General features: G+C 34.0%; 1 protein-coding gene across 1 annotated transcript in view; it reads right to left on the bottom strand.

The window, feature by feature from the left end:
- The window catches only part of RPGRIP1L (RPGRIP1 like), a 100,792-nt gene that overhangs the window by 58,536 nt on the left and 21,657 nt on the right, over positions 1-20,599 (bottom strand). Inside the window, exons 6-13 of the mRNA XM_022555176.2 lie at positions 18,417-18,522; positions 16,305-16,451; positions 14,926-14,999; positions 8,909-9,048; positions 4,104-4,210; positions 3,834-3,884; positions 2,975-3,154; positions 2,340-2,457 (exon numbers count right to left, since the gene is read on the bottom strand). Of these exons, the coding sequence (XP_022410884.2) occupies positions 2,340-2,457; positions 2,975-3,154; positions 3,834-3,884; positions 4,104-4,210; positions 8,909-9,048; positions 14,926-14,999; positions 16,305-16,451; positions 18,417-18,522 (923 nt within the window). The remainder of the gene's footprint in view (positions 1-2,339; positions 2,458-2,974; positions 3,155-3,833; positions 3,885-4,103; positions 4,211-8,908; positions 9,049-14,925; positions 15,000-16,304; positions 16,452-18,416; positions 18,523-20,599) is intronic.

Raw genomic sequence — 20,599 nt, forward strand, 5'->3', positions numbered from 1 at the left:
TGGGTGTACTACTCCCTACCTTAAAAATTCCTTGGTGCTTCTCTAAGTTAATAAGGTTCAGACTCATCAGGGTGGCAAATGGGGCCTTCAGGATTTGGTTCTTACCAGCCTTAAATCCAGGTTCTTCTCCATTTACTAATCCTGAGTTCCAAACAGACAGATCCACATGCATTTTCTCAAATGAATGGCAGTGCTTCACACTTAGGGCATTTTTACCTGCTTCATCTACTTCCTGGAAAGCCTTTCATTGTTTTTACTTAGTGGTGAATTCTGTCATCTTTAAAGCCTCCAAACCTACTGTGTGGGGTCTTTCCTGAATCTTCAGGTATAAATAGGCATTCTCTCCTCAATGTTTCCTTGGTAGCTTTTGCATTTTTCTAACTTCACACTCTTCACAGTAAAGTATAACTGTCTACTTACTTGTTCACAACTTACAAGTTCTTGGAGGAAAAAGCCCGAGCTTTTTCTGTTTGTATTCTCACTGCCTAGCACTTTGCTTAGGATACATTAGGAACTTGAGCATGTTTATGGAATCAATCAATGAATTTAGGACACAGATAGAATATATTGGTAAAGACTTCGTGAGCCTTGAAAGGAATGAAAATCTCAAACTGTGTGACCTCCCTGTTATTCAGGAAAATTTCATTAAGTGAATTTTTATTGAGTACTACTTGCAATAAAAGGAACACACTGCTCTTTGGCTTTGGAAAACCCTGTTCAGTCAGATGAAGATAGTTACTGAACCCTTCTACTTAGAGCAATGGTTCTCAGAGTGTGGTCTGGGAACCCCTGAGGGTACCTGAGACTGTTCTGGAGGTCTGTGAGGTTAAAACTATTTTAAAAATAATACTAAGATGTTATTGGCCTTTTTCATTCTTAGTCTCTTACAAGTGTATAATAGAGTTTCCCAGAATCTATGTGATGTGTGATATCATAACAGATTGACTGTAGAAGCAGATATAAAAACCCAGCTGTTTTCTATTAAGACAGATGCTGAAAAGATTTGCAAAAATGTTAAGCAATTAAAAAAATTTAAAACCATGTCGCTTGTCTATTTTTTTGGTATGGAAAATATACCTATTAAAAAATAAAACTGTAATTTATGTTAACATGTAATGGGTTAATTATTATTTTAGCATGCCAAATATTTTTTAAATTTCTCATTTTTAATTTCTAACATGATAAATATCATGAATATAACCCATATAAACATAAGGCCTTTTGGATTCTCAGTGATCTTTAAGAGTGTAAAATTACTGCTGGCACAATTACTAAGCCTGCGCGTCTGGAGCCTGTGCTCCGCAACAAGAGAGGCCGCGATAGTGAGAGGCCCGCGCACCGCAATAAAGAGGGGCCCCCGCTTGCCACAACTAGAGAAAGCCCTCGCACAGAAACGAAGAGCCAACACAGCCATAAATAAATAAATAAAATTTAAAAAAAAAAGGCAAAATTCCTTAAAAAAAAAAATTACTGCTGGCATAGATCACTGAATTTAAGTACTGTATGGCAGGGAGCATGAAAGAGAGACAAAGTACTTATCACTGTAGAACTTATTATGTTGCAGTCATAGAGAATATGCAAAACTGCACCGGTGTATATAATACAATCCCTAAACATATTTTTTGAGTACATGAGAGTAAAAGTGGCAAGTGCTGAGGTAGTGTTGTTCAAAGTACAGTCTTACACCTGCATGTGAATTGCTTGGAATTATTTCTAAATGTATCAAATCAGAGACCCCAAGATCTCCAGGGGTAGGGCCCAGGAAGCTACCTTTGAAACAAGTTCCCCATGTAATTTTCTTACTTGCTAAAGTCTGAAAACCACTGTAAGGGCATTTCAAGTAGAGGGGTGGCTAGCAGTAATTGGAGCCAGCTTTCTGGCATGGGCACACATTTGCTTAGATCCTGAAGCAGGGAAGGGTATATCCTGGAGTCAGAGTAGAAAGGAGGTTCAGATGGAGCAGACAAAGCCCTGGTGGTGGGACCGAACAAGATGCATCTGACAAAGAGCAAGCCGACTTGTTTGGTTGAGATGCATAGTTTGCTTAGAAGAGAAATTAGAAATGATGTGGTTAAATTTAGTCTATGGTACTACTTTATGAAGTACTTTGAAATCTTGCCTGCAACACCGAATTCAAAAAGCAGTAGGGAATTACTAAAAATTCTTGAGTAGAAAAGTATCAGATAAAAACAGCCTTTCTGGTAACTTATTATTAGAGTTAATAAATTGGGAAAAAAAGAGCAAAAAGAAAGTATGAGTGTACATTTGGATGACATTTTCAACTGTTGTAAAAATCCACTCCTCTAGTTACTGTGGACAAAGAATTGTGCACGTTGTACCTTCTAGTTTCTGGATGCGTGCAGCCCTGATATCAAGAAGGTGGACATACTGTTCCACTCTGAGTTCATAATCTTGCTGCAAATTTTCCATCTTCTGGGTCACTGCCTCAACTTCCATCTAAAAAAATAAAGATAACAAGTTTCATTACTCAGAATTTGTTCCATTTTCATTTGTTAAAGCAACTATGATTCAAGCATTTTTTAGATCCTGGGGATACCGGGAGCTATAAGCCGTTGTTTCCTGACTTCAAAGAGCTTACAGTTTAGAAAATTATGCTTGGCAGTGTTCGTTAACCAGGAGTAAAACCCACAAAACTCTGGGTCCCTTTTAAGGAGTGGTGACCCATTTGTTAGAAGCTAATATAACAGGCGGCTGTGGCAGGACCAACTGCGGAGCGTGCCGGCATTGATGAATACGTCGCCATGATTCGTTCCCTAAAACCAGTCACTGAAAAAATTACTTGTTTTAGAACTCTTTAGTCAGGAGTATCTAGATACAAGGCTAAATTCCAGGCATGTGGTAACACATGATAATAGATCATAACAGACGCTAATACATGATACTGCTTTGAAATGTAAATCATCAGTAGAGTATTATGGGAAACCTATCCTCCCGATTTAGTGTATTATATTACCTGATAATCTTTATTAATTTTATGTTGCATAATCAGCATGTTTCTTGTCTTTTCAAGTTCTTGCACTGTTTCTGCATGAGTTGCTTGCAGCTCTTTCATGGAGCGTTCTAGATCTTTATTAATTTTACTGTCTACTTTTTCTAAAAAAGAAAGGTCTCCATTTTTTTGTGATTTTTGAGCCTAAAACAAAAACATATTTTATTACCAAAACAAGAGTTTCTAAAATGTAACTGTGAATTAATATGGATATAGTAAGAAACAATCATTAATTGAAAACAGATATATTTCCATTTTCCGTTAGGAATAAAGCAGTCCTGATATAGAATACATATTTGGATAGACACTTGGAACAATTACAGAGAAATAAAAAAAAGTTTATTACTTCACGAAGTAAAAAAGAATCATGTACGTTTATTTCTATTCTTCATTTGATTAAAATCTATACCATGATGGTCTAAAAGGAAAGAAATGTACTTTCTGTGTCTTCTTGTAAGTAACAGAATATTCTAGAACTAGAAAATATCTTCTGGTGACATATATAATTCAATATTTTACTTAAGATAATAGGGTGCACCAAGGTCTCTTAGGACAGAAAACTGCTGGTTAGTTTTATAGTGGGGCATATAAAAGTAAAATGTTTGTTACAGTTGGGGAAAGTGCTTTAAATAAGAGTTTTTGAGGTCTACTTTAATGTAATTTTGATGTCATTATGAAATATGTATATGCTGTAACTAAATGTCACCTGACCACTTTTCCTGAATAATTCATTCTCCAAGTATAAAGGTTACAATAAGGGTCATCATTATGCTGAAAGAGTTATATGTAGACATGAAATTCATGGTGAAGTTTAGAAAGTTACCTTTATAAGCAGGAGAGCTTCACTCAATTCATCAGCATTAATATCACTCTCCTGCAAAAGACAGAGTAAGTAAAAGCTCACAATGGAAAGTGCAAGAGACATTCCAACTATGTAGATTACCCTCATGGAACATAAACTGCAAGATACCATGAATTAATAAACTAAGTTATCTATTTGTATTCTTTTGCTTTGTGGTATAGTGTTTTCTTTACGTATGAAATATTTAGATAAAAATTTGGAGTTCGTTTCCTAAATGAGAAAATAGTTCACCTGGTTGTAAATTTTCATGCGGTTTTTAAGTTCATCAAGTTGTTGCTTTTGTTCCAGGTACTGTAACTGTAGTTCTCTATTTTCTTGAATGATCTTCTCATTTTGGTCTTAAAAATGAAGTCGACACAATTCGAAAGGTAAGTGAGAATGAGGTATAAGAACACATTTTAAATTGACTTAATTCATGAAACACACCAAGCTCAATCTAGCATTGTTCTGGCCACAGAGGAAATTGAGCTAGCACCTTAGACTAAGGCAGCAGGGGAATGAGGAACAAATGAACACTATCATGTGTCTACCATATGATTCACTTGCTTATCAAAAACTTAGGACTTAGTTTCACAGTATTAATACAAGGAAATTGTGGCCTCTGGAACTTCAAAGGAACATTCTATCTAAAATGCCTATGAAAATATGTTTCTAAATCTATGATTTTTACTTACTTATTAAGGGTCCTGAAAGGCATGCAAAAAAAATTTTTCTTTTAGTTTTTTCTAATTGACTTCCTTGAGTTATCTTTTCCTAATTCAGCATAAAGTCTTTTTATTAAAACAAGATAATTTTTGATAATAACTCTGGAATTATAATCAACCCCATTTTTAATAAATCTTTTAAGAGAGGAGAAATGGATTCTCAACGAGTGCATGGTAGTATCAATAATAATTCATGTGTGTTCTTTATTCACAGAGTTCACACTATTAATTAGGAATGGAGATAGGTTACCTTTGCCTATGTGCTCATTTGCCATGACCCACAAGCAGGCATATAGGGTAGAGCTACAGAAGACGGCAAATCCATAGAGAGACTAATTTTTCACTCTCTGCATTAAACATGCTTAACTCAAAAAAAAGAAAGCATAATAGCTAGCTAACAAATCTACTCTTTAGTCCTATGTTCTTAAGTGTACTTCTTTACTAGAGTTCGTTGTGGTGGTCAAGTATTCTCCTTTGTGGGCTCCCTGTGGACTGACTCTAAACCATGATATCCAAAGTGTCTCTACTAATTTCATCCTGCTCACAAAGATTTATGATCATCATTCCTTTTCTTAAAAAAAGGGAAATCAACATATTTGCCAAGAATTCTTTACATGAACACATTTGCACACTGACTGCATTTTATACAAAAATATGTTTCGGACTTTTATAAAGCTTTGTGTTCCCAAGCCATAAATGCTATATACAAGTAAAAACTGTAAATTACACAGTTAAGAAGAAATGAACTAAATTTGAATATTTTTAATATAACATACTTCTGGCAAACTAAAAAGTAAAAAAAAAAAAAAAAAGTTACCCTAGGGTATGTAGAGCCATTTTAATATCAAAAACATCAAATATGTAAATATTTTTCTTATTGATAAGAGGTTAGAAGGTTATCCTAGAGTACAAATTACTAATACTCAGTGAAATAAATGAAAGAATTTCCAAATGTGAACAATACTTGGAAATATTTAAGGTAAAGATCAAACATTTATCTCTATACTAAAAATTAGGATTAATAATAAATATGAATTCTTATGAGATAAATTTGCTTTTTTGGTTAGAGAGTAGAGTAAGAATCTGGAACCCTTTATTTGATGTTGATTAGGTTAAAACAACATCCAGATAGAATGACTAGGTAACAAAAAAGGAGGTAAATGTAGTCAGCAGGAAGTAAAACCAAGGTCCTGAGGATAATGTCATTTCCTTCTCTGGCTAGTGAAACTTTTAGGGGTTCTGAGGGGAATCACAAGTGTAAGGACATGATCGTTCCATCTTCATCCAGACGCAGTGTATATTATTCCTATGCTGTCTTCTATTCTTTCAATTTTTCAGAGCAGGGTCCTGAGAATAATATGCTACTGGTATAAATAAACTTACTCAAATATTTCTTCCTTTTCTGATTTTTCGTTCAACAGCTATGTTCCCACTTACCTGGTATTTTTAAAACCAGGGCTTTATTAGTGGGAAAATAACTTATTAGTGGGAGAAGATATTACTGAGCACCAGTAACTTTCTCTCTACTGAATTTTATGTAGAATTCTCTACTATATTTTTCCTTTCTTAAACTGTTTACTGGGGATGTCACTCCTGGGACTTTAAAACGTATGGAGACATTATAGTTCAAAGAGGAATAGACTTGCTGAATTATAATATGAAAAATCAAAGCACCCTGTACAAGATGAAAAATAACCTCTTTACCTATGATTTGACAAAAAGCAGGTTAAGCTAAACAGCATTTTATTCAAATGAGATAACATTTCACTCTTTTAAAATTATGTTCTTCAAGCACACCATTAATAAGCAGAGTGCAGAGAACAATTCAACTAAACAATTTTCAGAGCTCCTTTGTGCTAATATCTTCAGCTGTGATCAATATAACCATATGCATTATGCTGAATTATGCATTTCAGCTAAAGATAGAAAGGAACTTTCAAAAGCAGGCCCTTAAACACATGCAGTTAATTTAAGCATTAACCAAATGCAAACTGCATTTACATATCCTTCCCCCACATATTCGCACAATCTGAAACTAATTTGTACCTTGAATAAAGAGGTGAGTATTCTCTAAAAATAATTTGCCAGTTAGATGAATGACTACAAGAAGCCAGGGAAACATCTTCTGGCAGAGAACACTTGATACATGAAAAGGTAACTGTGTGAAGAGACTTCAAAGTAAAATTAAACAATTTTGAAATCTGTAATACAAAAAAGCAACTTTCTAAATATTAAAAGATTTCCTTAAATAGACAACTTCAATTTTTTGTTTAGTATTTTCCTGGAAAAAATTGTTTAAAGGCTGTATTATTTTTCTTAAAATCTATTTTAACATTTTCACAAAGAAACAAAAACTGAAATTATCAGACCTGTAAATTTCAGGTATGCAAGCAAAAATAACTAAAATAATAGTTGCATTAAAAAGAAAGCTTCAGTTCTAGCAATTTTTCTTAAAATAATCAGATAAATGTGTAAAGATTTGTGTAGAAAGATGTTCAGGGTACTTAAAAAAGCTGAAGCTATTTAAAAATTCAACAATAGAAGACTGTTAAACAAACAATCTATGGTACATCCTCACACTGGAAAACTATGACAGCCATTATAAATGATGATGATGCAGATTTATATTTATACTGAAGGAACGATTTCACAATACAGCAAATAAAAAAGCACATTATAAAATTGTATGTATACATATAGAAACAACTCTGGAAGGACATATATAAAAATATTAATAGTGATTACGTTGAGGGCTGTGGGACTGAAAAGAACCCCCAGACTTAATCCAACAGTAATAAACAGGTTTTAAAAGACCACCAAGATTCTATCCTCTTAAGAGTTTCTTACCAGAGACCAATTCAAATGTGTAAAGATAAGAGTTTTGGAATTTTTGATATCTAGGGAAGTACAGAAAGCACGGGAACAAGAAAGGTTTATTTCATTTCTCTTTCCTCAAGAAAGAAAAGAGAGAGGAAATACAGAGCCCTTCCACGTCGGTGGAAGAATTTATTGAGCAACTACTAAACAAAGCACTCTGATAGGTATTCAACACTACATATTAAAGTTAGGAACTAAGAATCTTTGACATAAAAACTTTAAAATATCCACCCAGTCAGAAATCATATCATTTTATTCTACTCACAGTCTTCTGGAGAAAATTTCATAAACTGTCTGTCATCATTTAAACCACTTGGTAAATAAATACTGCACGTATATTTCATTGAAATTAAGACCCCATTGATTATAAGATGTGTTCCAATTTCAGACTTCTTAAAATGTTAAAAAAAGTTACACCATAATTTAAAAAATGTTATCACCTACAAGATGCTTCCCAATTTCAGAGATATTAAAATGGGAAAAAAATCTTCTTAGAGTTAACGAAATATGGCATTGTGATCTAAATCAATATAGAGAGTACTGACTAGATATGTAATTGTTTTTTTAACTGAGTCTGCATTAAACTTTTACACGTTCTCATGCAACTGAACTGCCAAGTGTTCAAAAGGAGCAACCTCATTATCACATCGTTGGGTTTACCTACTGGCTGAGCAAACAGATGCAACACTTGGAGCAATTAATTCACTTCCCTGATTGTGCATTTGTGTGTATATGTGTGTATAATATAGTAGAGCAGACATCTACTTTAATTATATAATTATTTTACTTCTGTGAGACAAGAAAGGTGAGATCTGGGACTCATAACATGTAACTTATTAATGATTATTATTTTAGCAGGGACATCTTGACAAGGCTTCTTTATTTAAGTTCTCTGTCACGGAGCAGAATTAGCCATCTCACTATCAGATCAAAAACAGCCAAGCAAGACTTCTGCCGTCCTCCGCTGTCTTACACTGCCTTTTTTTTTTTTTCCTCTACTGCACCTGCCACCACCTGGTGTATCACATATTTATTTAATTACTGTCAGTTTCTCCCTCTTGAATTTATGCTGCATGAGGACCAGGTCTTTGTTTTATTCATTGCTGTATCCCCAGAACTTAGAATAGTGCCTAGCACATACTGGTGCTTTAATAAACACTTGTTGACTCTTGAATAAATTCAGGAAAATTAAACAAATTAAAGACAACCTGAACAAGAGTAACTCTGAGAAAAAAATAATTCCTTTGGCATATACACTAAGCTGAGTAAAGGGAAATTTTGAGCAATCAATACACTCATAAAAGTGGATGACTGTTAATATAGGCTGTGTCCCTAAAAGCAGCAAGGTGCCTGGCAAAACAGCAGGCGCTGTAATAAGTACTTATCAAGTCAGTGAATAACAATGAGTAACACGCATGTCTGAAACGAGTAAGTCAGTAGTCATTTTACATGTACCTCTTTCAGTTTTTAATCTGTCAAGGATTTCAGTTTTGTCTGTTAAATCGGATTTTAAGGCAGTCTCGAGTTGAGCAATCTGTACTTTCAGCTGCTGTTCCTTTAACTTCCATTGCTCTTCATGGGCAGCACTGAAGGCACTGCAAAACACACGTGACAGGCAAGGAGAGCTTGGAAATCAGCTTCAACCGAAAATAATAAAGAGAAAAGCTTTTAGTGGCACAGAGACCACTGTCATCATGTCTTAGGAATTAAGTAAACATATGCTGGTCTGCTGCTGTTGAAACCAAGGCGCCTTTCTCAGGCTGCGGTTAGGCAACATGAAAGAGTTTGTGGGATGAGCAAAGGAACTGGCCTTAATTTAGAGCTCTAAAGTCAGAGAAGTTGGCAGTGTGCAGCTTTTGTGGGACTAGTAAAGGAATTCAGATACTGTACATACTCCAGAGGAATCCACAGTTCCAAACCTCAGCAGCAGACATCGGACAAAACCATTCTCTACCACGAATAAACCCTAATACAGAGAAAAGGGACTCCCCACCTGATCTTTACTTCCAGAATTTGAAACTTTTAAAGAGTCTGTGATAATAGCATATTTACAAAATACTGGCCACAAAATGATAGCATTTTGAATTACAAGACGGCGATTCTGATATTAAGAAGCAATGATCATGCAGTTTTTGTCCTAAAAAGCAAACAGCAATAGGCTAAGAACAAACGGTTTTACTCATAACGCATGACTGGGGTGAAAACCCAGTAAGAACACCTTGATAAGAATGATGTAGATAGAATTATTATTCCTCAATAAAAGTGTAGCAGTTTAAACTATCATGAAAATCTACTAATGATCAGCCCCGGGATTTTGGAAGAATCAGCTGAAAAATAACTAAATGGTACGCAGAAGCTATAGAGTAAACATTCGTTTAGGCCAGTGGTTCCCAAATGCTGGCCTACGTGAAACACTGGTGCTAGGTTAAAAATGCAGATTCTGGGGCCCAGGGATTCATAGTTTTCCCCAGGTGATAGCCAGGTTTTGGAAAAACTGATCTTGATCTGTACTTCAGCAGAAAACTATTAGCTGTGAAGCTTGACATGACTGAATAATTATCAGCAGCTTTGACCCTTCTACTCATTTTAAACCCAGTAAAGGAACCAGAAATTTACAAAATCTGGTTTTGTACTGATGATGAAGTAAATGGAAAAGAAACTTCTTATTGAAAATTGCCCTTAATGTTGCTCCCAGCTAGTCTGAGGTTTTAGTCCAAAAGAGATACTTTTCTGGGAGGCATAGCTTTCAAAAGAACAAAAAACTGTATATTTATTTTACAGTCTGAATGTTTCTACTGCATTTAAAATAACACGACCTTAAAAATAAATGGAATTCTAGAAGTTTCTCTAAATATGACATCTGTTTCTTCAATCAGTGTTCTCATTTCATGTATGGAACCTTAAAAAAATACATGGATCTGGTATACCAATGTTTTAAGCTAATTTTATCAAAGGTAGAGTTACCTAGGTTTAAATGAAATCCAAATATGTACTTTAAATACTAAAGTAAAGAATATTCCCTTACATTTTCATTTTTTGATAAAGGACAAATATATTTCAAAGTATATATACCAAACACGTACACATGTATACATACATGTGAGTGTATATGTGTGTGTGTGTGTCTCTTATTATTAAAAGTATGTACTACCCGGAAAAAAAATTAGCATGATGAAATAGGCACAACCATACATTATATCAGCCGCTAAAAATTAGAAACAGTAGTGTTCCAACAGCATTAGTACCAGCAAAAAAGATCACCAACAGTTAATCTGGCAGAAACATCAGAAGCTGTATGTGTTTAAATTAAGAACAATTTAGCAGCCTGGTTTTTCCAAACCCACAAAATACTAGTGTAAATCAGCATAAGTCACTCTGAATTTAGTCCACTGCTATCTTCCCTCTAAATTTAGGATTACATTCCACTGGAGTTTCACGAGGAATTCCTTTTGAATTTACTGTATTCCTCTATGCTTGGAGCCATCTGTGTAACTATAAATGGTAAACCACATCTGGCTCCATTTTCTTTGTAGAGGCTGTGTACATGATTAAATCTGCATATGAGAGCAGTCTTTGAGAACCTTTTATTCATGAAAATGTTTTTGTACATTGCCTACAGTGACAACTGAGGAGGGGATCATAGCTGGTCTTTGTGCACATTTCATTGTTACATTATGTTGCTGGAGTGATAAAATATCAATCTGCAGTGGAATGCCCATTGGTTCCTGTGGTCATTGGCATGTCCATTGGCAGTCATGGGTCAGCATACTGTAAATACACACCCTCGATCAACAACATGATAAGATAAAAAAAAAAGAGTTGAAGAATTCATCTCCACCGTAAGGTCTTTTTTCTTACAGAATGAATTCCTTTTATTCCAATGTTCAAGGCTACCCTAATGTGAGAGATAGGGAAGAATAAGCTCTAATCATCCATAAAGAAATCCGTAGGTACCTTAGTTAGGCCTAGTGGAAATTAAATGCATATTAACATGGGGATATTTCACTTACTAAAGGAAAAACGATGCCCCAAATGTACTCAGTTTGATTTCTGGGAAGCACAAAGTGCTCATTTAGGATCATATGAGCTTTCATGTCTCCTAGAATATTGTAGGGGACAGGTGTTCGCGTTACAGCAGCGGTCCCCAACCTTTTTGGCACCAGGGACTGGTTTCGTGGAAGACAATTTTTCCACGGACAGGGGTGGGGGGTGGATGGTTCAGGCGGAAATGTGAGCGATGGGGAGCTGCAGACGAAGATTCACTCGCTCCCTGCCGCTCACCTCCCACTGTGCGGCCTGGCTCCTAACAGGGGGTTGGGGATCCCTGCTTTACAGAAATGGAGCACAGAGAGTCTATGGGTGGTCAGCAGTGCTCGCTTCAATTTTGGATATTAGATGGCTATCACATTGTAAAAACCTGAATCATCCAATTCTTAAAACAGTTAATATCATCTTCAAAAACTGGACCAACTCTTCTTTTAAATAGTTATTAGATGAGTGTCTCTCAGGGAGTTAATACCTTAAAATCACCTTTAACAAGAGTCTCTGGATTCAAACTCAAATTGACTGAGTCTGAATTGGATGGTATTGGGGGATGGGGAGGAGGGAAGGTGGGGAGGTTTCACAGGGCTGGTGAAGCCTCCATTTTACTGTTTTCCAAGTTACTGATATACATTAGAGTTGAAGGACTACTGCATTCATCAGCTGTATCACCCTAAAACTATATACTAACTTCAAAAATGAGACCCAGCTGTACTATATTATAGTATAGAATTTCTCTCTGACCAAATAGAAAGACTTAATTGCAAAAATTTTATTCTGAGTTTTTTAAATGAACATTTCTTAAAGTTATACTTATTTCTTGGCATAGTATCAAACATGCTATAACGTATTAAAAAAGGCTCATACCAAATACTAACATGAAGATTTTACCTTACCAGATGATTCTCTAATATGTCATATGTCAAATAATAAACACATTAAAAATATCATTTGAAAAAGGAAGATGAGAATGCAATCTGCACGTCACATTTTTCTCCTGAAAACTAGCCAATTTTGAATAACAAACAAATGCTCTCCTTTTAAAAACATGCTATCACTATGACTAACCAAACAGGGAATATATGCAGTTTGTGATGAGCATTAGTTACTGGCAATGATGAATAACACTGCCATGAAATACAAGAGCTGTAAAGAATCTTGGGGAGGATGTTAATTTTTGTAGAGTTTTTCCAATTATGCTTCTGAAAACACATTATATATTTAAAAAACTGTATTAGAGAATTTTACAGCTCTATTTACTATCACATGTGCTTGCCGGGTTTCGTACCTAAGTGACATTTTTTTTTGACACAAATGTTTTGACACTCATTATACACATTTACTTCCATACACCTCACACAAAACTCAAGTGTAAGCAGCGTGATGAAGTCTGTTCTTAATGTGACAGGAAAAAAAAGGTTGCTCAAACGCAAAACATTAAAAATAAAAACCTTTCAAAGTCAGATTTACACTCTTAGGTCATCTTCTAATATGGAAAGATAAAGTTTCATGGTGATAAACTAAATATGAGAAAAACATGTCTTTCTTAAAATTTCATTTATGCATTATTCCCAACTAAGTTTAATGTTTTTTATTACAAGAAAGTACTTTCAGTAAATCCTCAAATTGAGGGGAAGTAGAAAATGTATAAGTAATGACCAAATGGCACTTATATTCATGTATTAAGACCATGTTAAATTACTTGAAATTACAAGATGTTAAGATAAATATAAATCAATAAAAATTTCTAAATGTGTGACAGTCCTGTTATTCCATGAATGTTTCCCTTTGCATATACAATTTTCCATTGCAATTAAAATCAGAGATAGGCACAGAGAAAAAAAAATTCAAGTTTTAGAGTCGAAAGAAATGGGTTTTAGTCCTGTACTGGAGTCTCAGCAATGCTGTGTGACTCTGTAAAAGTCTCTTAATTTTTCTTGAGTCTCAATTCCCTCATTTATAAGATATGGGGATAACATTATTTTCTCTGCCATATAATATGGTGGTGGTGTGATCTCTCCATATAATGAAATTTTAAAATTTCAAACATACAACTGCTATCTACTTAGGTATATATCACTATAAACCTATGCATTGTTCTATAGAGACAGAAATACCATAAAATAGGAGGTATAATAAATGCTTTAGGTAAAATTAATCGGGGCTGACGAGAGTGGGACCAGAACAAAGCACTGAGGCCAAATGATCTGGGAGGGGGCGCAAGGCAAATTCCACATAAAGCTGTTTAGCCAGTCTATCCTTGCTGGAGAGCCCAAGACGTTACTTTAACTGAGGTCTCAAACCGCTATTGGTAACCCTTAATATAATGAGCCCCTGTGCAAATATAATCAACACTAGTATAAGCACCATACATGATACATACCTCTGGAATGATGCGTAACATTAATTTAGTTATCTTTTCAAAGTAAATCAAAATAAAGGCCTCTCCCTACATTCTTCGGTATAATTTGTTTAATTCATAAAATGTAAATTTAGTTTGCAAAACATACCAAACGTAAAACATAGTTAAAAAGTTAAAGATATAACTGTAGATCAGATGGCTATTTTCTGATGTTTCTGAATATGATCAGTTAGAAGCAACTGTTGAATATCAGCTCTAACATATATATTTCAATATATATAAAATTTACTTTCATGTAAACCTGTATTTATCATTTATCAGTATCATACACTGAAAAGACTTAAAAATACACACACATCTGTATCATTTAAGTAAACTTAGCTGGAGAGTAGAATTCTGTTTCTAACATTACCAGAAGGGATTAATTTTTAAAATACCATAATTATGAAGCAGATAAAAAAAGAAAAGTAAAGCAGCTCTTTAAAATTCATCTTAAGATAAAGATGCGTGTGTTTTTTGTTTTAAGAAATAGAAAAAATTGTAAGCGAATACCTTTGCTTTCCACCAACAGAATCACACGAAGCTAATAGGCTGGGTAGCCCAGCAGAAGAAACAAGGGCTTGGAGAGACCAGAAGAGGTTCAAATACAATCTCTACTACTTCCCAGCTTTACAAACATAGGCAAATTTACTTAATTCTGTTTTATTTTCATTGTCTGCAAAATGGGCATTAATAATACCTACATTTCCAAGTTGTTGTGAGGAATTTATAACGACGTATGCAGAGTATTTAGCATAGTGCCTGCTAGCTTACAGTTTGCATTCAATAAATGATAGCAGTTGTTACTGACAACAAAGTGATAATGGTTTTCTTAGTAACAGACTGCTGCTCAGGTTAAAGAACTTATTACCAACCTCTTAAAAAAGTTTATTTTTCTTTTATAACATATATAGATTTCTTGCAATCATCTGTTGCTAATTCTTTAATCAATATTAGGTATTCTGATATCCAATGTTTTGATAGAAAAGATCTCAAATAAGAGGAGAGAACATATGGAATCATGATTTACCTGTTATAAAGTTTATCATAGTTTTCCTTTAAAAGTTCCCGTTCCTTTTCTAAATCATTAATTCTATCCTGCAGCTGAAATGAAAAGAAAATTACACATTAGGTGTATAAAACCACGTGGGGATTAAAAAAAACATGTGAGGGGGCGAACATGTCTTGATTTCTAAATTGCAGCCGTGAACTAGTCCACTTATATCATCTGTATTTAATTTAGCATTGTTTTTCTTCCAAGTTGTTAAGTAAACATGAAATTAATATTTCTGTTTTAATTTAGTAGGAACGTATGCACTGCTTTATGGCAACATGTACCAAAATTCAATAAAGAACGTGTTAAAAGCTTGCTATTAAGTTTGGGGAAACATAATATTTTTTACTGTCTTCTGCGATGAATTCCATCATTATATTCATTTTGTGTTAATTTCCAGTTGGCCCCCCAAAATAAAAGGATTAACTTTTCTTTTGGTTCGTGGTTCAAACAACTTGTGTCAATCACTATTTACTCTGAAAACACAACTTCTCATGTTACTTGGAATTTACAAAGAGCCAGTAGTACATCTTTCAAATGAATGAATAAATAAAATCGTATACCTTGTTTTATCCCAATGAATAATATTTTTAGAAATAAACTCAGGGTAATAATTATATCTTGATAACTAAAATGTAGCTTTTTGTATTTATTTCTAGTATTTAAGTTTCATTCACCAGTATATTTTGTTGTTACAACCTTTTCCCATGGATCAGAGTACTCTTAAAATTCATTCTCTTCTCAAAATTCTTTTGATGCCAGTGTGAGACACCGTAAAAGATTCTTCCAAGATGAGAACAGAATGTAGACATCTTATTTCATTTCCATTCTGTTTAAGGACAAGTTTAACAGACTGCAGAAAAAGACTGCGCTAGCTGGGAAACATGAGAAGCAACATGAATAGGAAGATGAGTTTTGAAACAACTTTCTAGAAAAAAAAAAATTCTCAAAATTGCTGATGTTGGAGGGCAGAACATCCTTCTCCTTAGAGACAGATCTATTCCTATAATTGTTCTGACATCTCAAATGACTAATAAGCTGTTAAGGCTGAGAAAGTTAAGTTCCTCAGGTAATCTGGCATTTGTTCGTTTAAAAATGTTATGGTTTGCTGTCTCCTCCAGGATCCTTAATCCTTTAGATAAATAGTGGATCTCAGCACGTTTGCGAGTATTTTTAAGTACCGATTTGCCATGCACATAATATACTGACTATATTTTGCTGTGCTCAAAGTGCCATGCATGTAGTTTAGGATTTTTAAGTCAATATAATATTTAAAATGTCTCTATTTTACTTTTTCAAAATAGTTACAGAGAAGTGTTAATGCAAAGGAATGGCTAAACTTTTTGGGAGCTTACCTCTTCTATTCTTCTTTCAGAAAATGTCATGGAACGTAACTGCTTCTCAAGAGTGCAGCATTTTAAACGCTGCTCTTTAAGCTGCATGTTTAGCTCATCTCCATTTGCCATCAAGGCATCATGGCTGATCCGGAGAGTTTTTTGCTTCTAAAAAACAAAAGGAAAATCCTTTCAAAACTATTTTTGGATTCTGCTTTGAATGAATGATCACCATTCCATAAATGAGTTTACTCCTGAAGTCCATGTTATAGTGTTTATTCTTTATCTCACAATGTATATATGCTACTATATTAATGTGCCATTATACAGTGTATAATGTCTCCATAAAGGATACTCTTGGCCAAAGTGTATCATGAGGAAGAAAATATTTTAGCAGAGTCACACAATGTAGGCTGTTTTTTTCCTTTATTTTATTTCCTCCTAGTTTTCTGACTTGTTGATAGTGACCAGTGAGTAAATTAGTTTTAGCAAGTAATTATTTTTTCTTTTTGCTGTGGTTACAGTGGTTGGACATGCTGTCTAAAAATGCTGCTGCATGGGTTAAAAATAAATGCTGACCATAGATATTCAAACTGAAAAGATCTGTCACCACACCATATAAATAGCCTTGGAAGGTTAGCTTCTAATTGTAATACAATTAAGAATTTCAATTCAGTAAAATAGTTACTGGAGTCTTCTTAATTTTCAAAATTGACCTATTTATGAATATGTTTTAAATTCAATTTTACATACTTACACTAAAGTCTTTTCACAGAGTCCATATGACCATAACATGTAATGCCTTATCTGCTAATTAAAATCATTAAATTTCTATTGAAGTTCTTCAATTGTTTAAAAGAAACATGGCTATTGAGCTACTTGAGTCCAATTTTTGTTAATCTTGCTTATAATCACAGAACAGTATCTTTAACCAGCTTTCTCTGTGCTTCATATCTCGGTGAAGCTGTTGGCCTGAACCTCTCAAATCTCTACCCAAAAGAGGTACCTGTGCTATCAAAGACACTTGATATTCATGGTATTTAAACAAACACCTGGAGTCACTGTTAAATGGAAATCAAAACAGTCAAAGTGATAAAAGAATGCAAAATCACTTTTTAATTCCTTTCTTAATGCTGCCTTTTAGAGATGGCTTTCAGCTACATGTATTTTTAATCTCCCTCTTCCATCCATCTGCAGATAGAGTTATCAATCCCACTCTCTAATTAATCTCTCTTTCACATACCCGTCATATTTATATGGAAGGTAGTGTATTACTTGACATTAAGGAGGTACCTGTAGGATGGAAAACATGACCCAGAGTATGGTTGAAAAATATTTATCTAATTCAATAGTGAATTTAGGCTTCAGATGACCCGCTTTGCATCAATTTACCGCTTTCCTTGTTTCAGTACTTCAAAGAAAGTACTGCTTAATATGAATTCTGCTCATCTGGAATGTTTTGGAGTTCATTAATTCCAGAACCTATGTTAATTACGCAGTGCCAATAAACAGGAGTCCTCTGATGGCACATTCCTGTGCGGCCATAGTCCTTGGTAAAATAACCATGGGGATAAGAGTCTCAAGTACTGTCAACCGAAAGGTTAGGATTTAAAATAAATACACTGACAGTCGACGTGAGGGGTATTCAAATATTTTCTGATACTGGTAGTGACAAAACAAAACAAAACACCACATATCAAAAAAGATTTAACAAAACTTGATTATTAATCTATTCTTAACATTGATCTATCTTGGATATTTCAAAATGCTTAGAACTGAAGATATATGCAAATACATCTAAACCTTCAGTGTTATGTGCCCATATGATTCCAGATAAAAGGAGTTAAAAATAAATTTTCTTCACCTGAGATGCTTTATGATAAATGTGTTTATTATTTTAAGATGACACAGATATTTATAGAAAGTCCAAGCAGTTAGTTATTTCTTTAGTTATTAAGTTATAAATAGCTAACCATACAGGAAGTGAAATTATACACACTTGAGAATAAAAAGAGCAATCTTTAAAAACTACTTTTTAGTGTTACGACCATTCTACTTAAAAAGAAAAGTTGAACACTATTTTCGAACCTTTGTATCTATGTATCACCATAATAAAATAAATTATCACGGTACCTCTTGAAGCTGAATAAATTTTCCTTCCATTACTGAAAGAGCATTGCTTTTCTCCACTAGCTGCTTATGAAGCTTAATCATTTCTACGTTGTCCCGAATGTTTGACCTTCAATGACGTATTTAAGAAAAAGAGAGAGACAGAATAAAAAATGCAAGACAAAAGGAAAAAAATCTGTGGTGGGAGTATAATTTTTCATTGAATGTTACATAGAAAAAAATTTACACACTTGCATATCAGTCACTGAGGTTTTTAGTTTATTATACACTTAGGATGGACTTATTATTTAAAACCAACCAGTAGTCATTCTTGAACTTTGATAAATGCACAGACTCTCAGAGTTTGAAGGGAGCCCCAAATTTGATGACTTTTGTCACTTCCACAATGACTGATAATATGAATTTAATATCATTTTATAGTGTCCTGAAACTTGGTACAGAGGACATCAGTCAGCCATTGTTCCACCACCAAACTTCAGACTTATTTGAAGGAGGACTATCATACTCTTTTTCACTAAATGAAAAATATGCCATACAGCCACTCATCTTCCCACCACTCCCTCAAAACAAATGGTATCATAAGATTACCATTTATTGGAGTTTCCTCCTGGAGTTCAGGCTTTTCAAAATATTTCCAGAAAAAGTGACTTAGCATTTTATACTAATAATGCCCAAAGCTGGCATTTAAATATGTTGCAGATGTGCCTTTAGCTGTAAGAGATCATTTAACGTCCACAGGGTATATAGAAACTCTATATGCTGCAATACTAGTTTGTATTTTTCCTACAGAGATTAAAGCAAATGTACAATTTAACAGGAAGATCTTGTTAAAGGTTAATCATAGATCTAAATGAATACCTGTTTTCAAAAGGCATTTATTTTCCTGACAGAGAAAGGTTCCTTAATTTAATACATTTTACATTCAAAAGTATTTTAAAAATTGTGAAGCTTGGTTTTAGGCTTCATTTTCTAAGAAAAATAAACATAAAAATTTTAAGTTCAGAAAATTATTTCAGTATTTAAAGTAAGTAATTTTACTTCCAAAACTTATCTAGTACACACATATTGGAAAAATTGTCACAACGCCCTACTGGAACCAGAAAATGGACTACAAAGCTCACACATCTGTAAACCAGCTGAGGACCTGAAATACTTAATTTTCCTCTTTGATATTTGAAAGTTCATTGTATTTTGGCATCGAACAGTTAGTTGTCCTCACACAGAAGATAAACAAGTCCAAGAACCTGGATCTTGCCCAGGTACAGTCTTAACACAATGTTAAAATAATTATGTGTCTACAACATGTTATCTAGTAGTACTGAGCACACATTCAACAGTACACTCGCCAATATTCCCCTCAGCATTATTTTTACTCACTAAGAAAAAAAAAAAAAAAGATGAAGGGAAAATGTATTTTGAATAGATCTCAAGAAAATATTCATATTTTTTCATATTTATTAGTCAAAATAGAACTTACCTGTTTTCCCCAGAATTACTTGGTTTGACTGCTCAACAGTGAGTGACATTTATTGATACAAAAGGTTAGAATACTATTCAAGTAATTTCAAACCTCTTCTTACGTTTTCAGCTGTACCTGATATTTTACTTTACTTGTTTTTAAGCACGTTAGTATTTTCAAAAAGATATATACATGAGATATGTTTGAATAGTAACTATTACTTGATGACATTAACAAAAAATTAAGCCCAACAAGGCTTTCAGTCACATAGGGTCATAGAAACAGCAGGTTTTAATTTTTAATTTTCTTTGTAAGGCAAAGGCCAGTAAGTTGCAAAAACTTTCAGTGGTCTAATTGGTGGATGCTTTCTTGAATATTTTCCTAAAGTCCTCGGAGTTTAAACTTTTCAGAATATTGACTTAGTATTTTATACTAATGATGCCCAAAGAGTGGGCACAGATACAACAGAAGTAGTATTTATAAAAGAGCAATAACAATGCAGTACTTTAAATAAAAAGTCAGTTCGCTAGAGAGTACACCTATTTTGGGATGACACAACACCTGCAAGTCTTTAACAATTATTTTAAAGTGTCAGTTTTAGGGCTTCTATACATAATAGTCATTATTATGATGGGATATTTTTGATGGCAACAATGCTGTTAAGCTGAAAGTGCAGAGTCAATGACATAAAGTACATAAAAGTTAAAAGCAACATTGTGATGAATGT

Source organism: Delphinapterus leucas, chromosome 20 (assembly GCF_059928025.1).
Source record: "Delphinapterus leucas isolate spDelLeu-1000000601 "Yukka" chromosome 20, BTC_Dleu_Yukka2, whole genome shotgun sequence".
Lineage (NCBI taxonomy): Eukaryota > Metazoa > Chordata > Mammalia > Artiodactyla > Monodontidae > Delphinapterus > Delphinapterus leucas.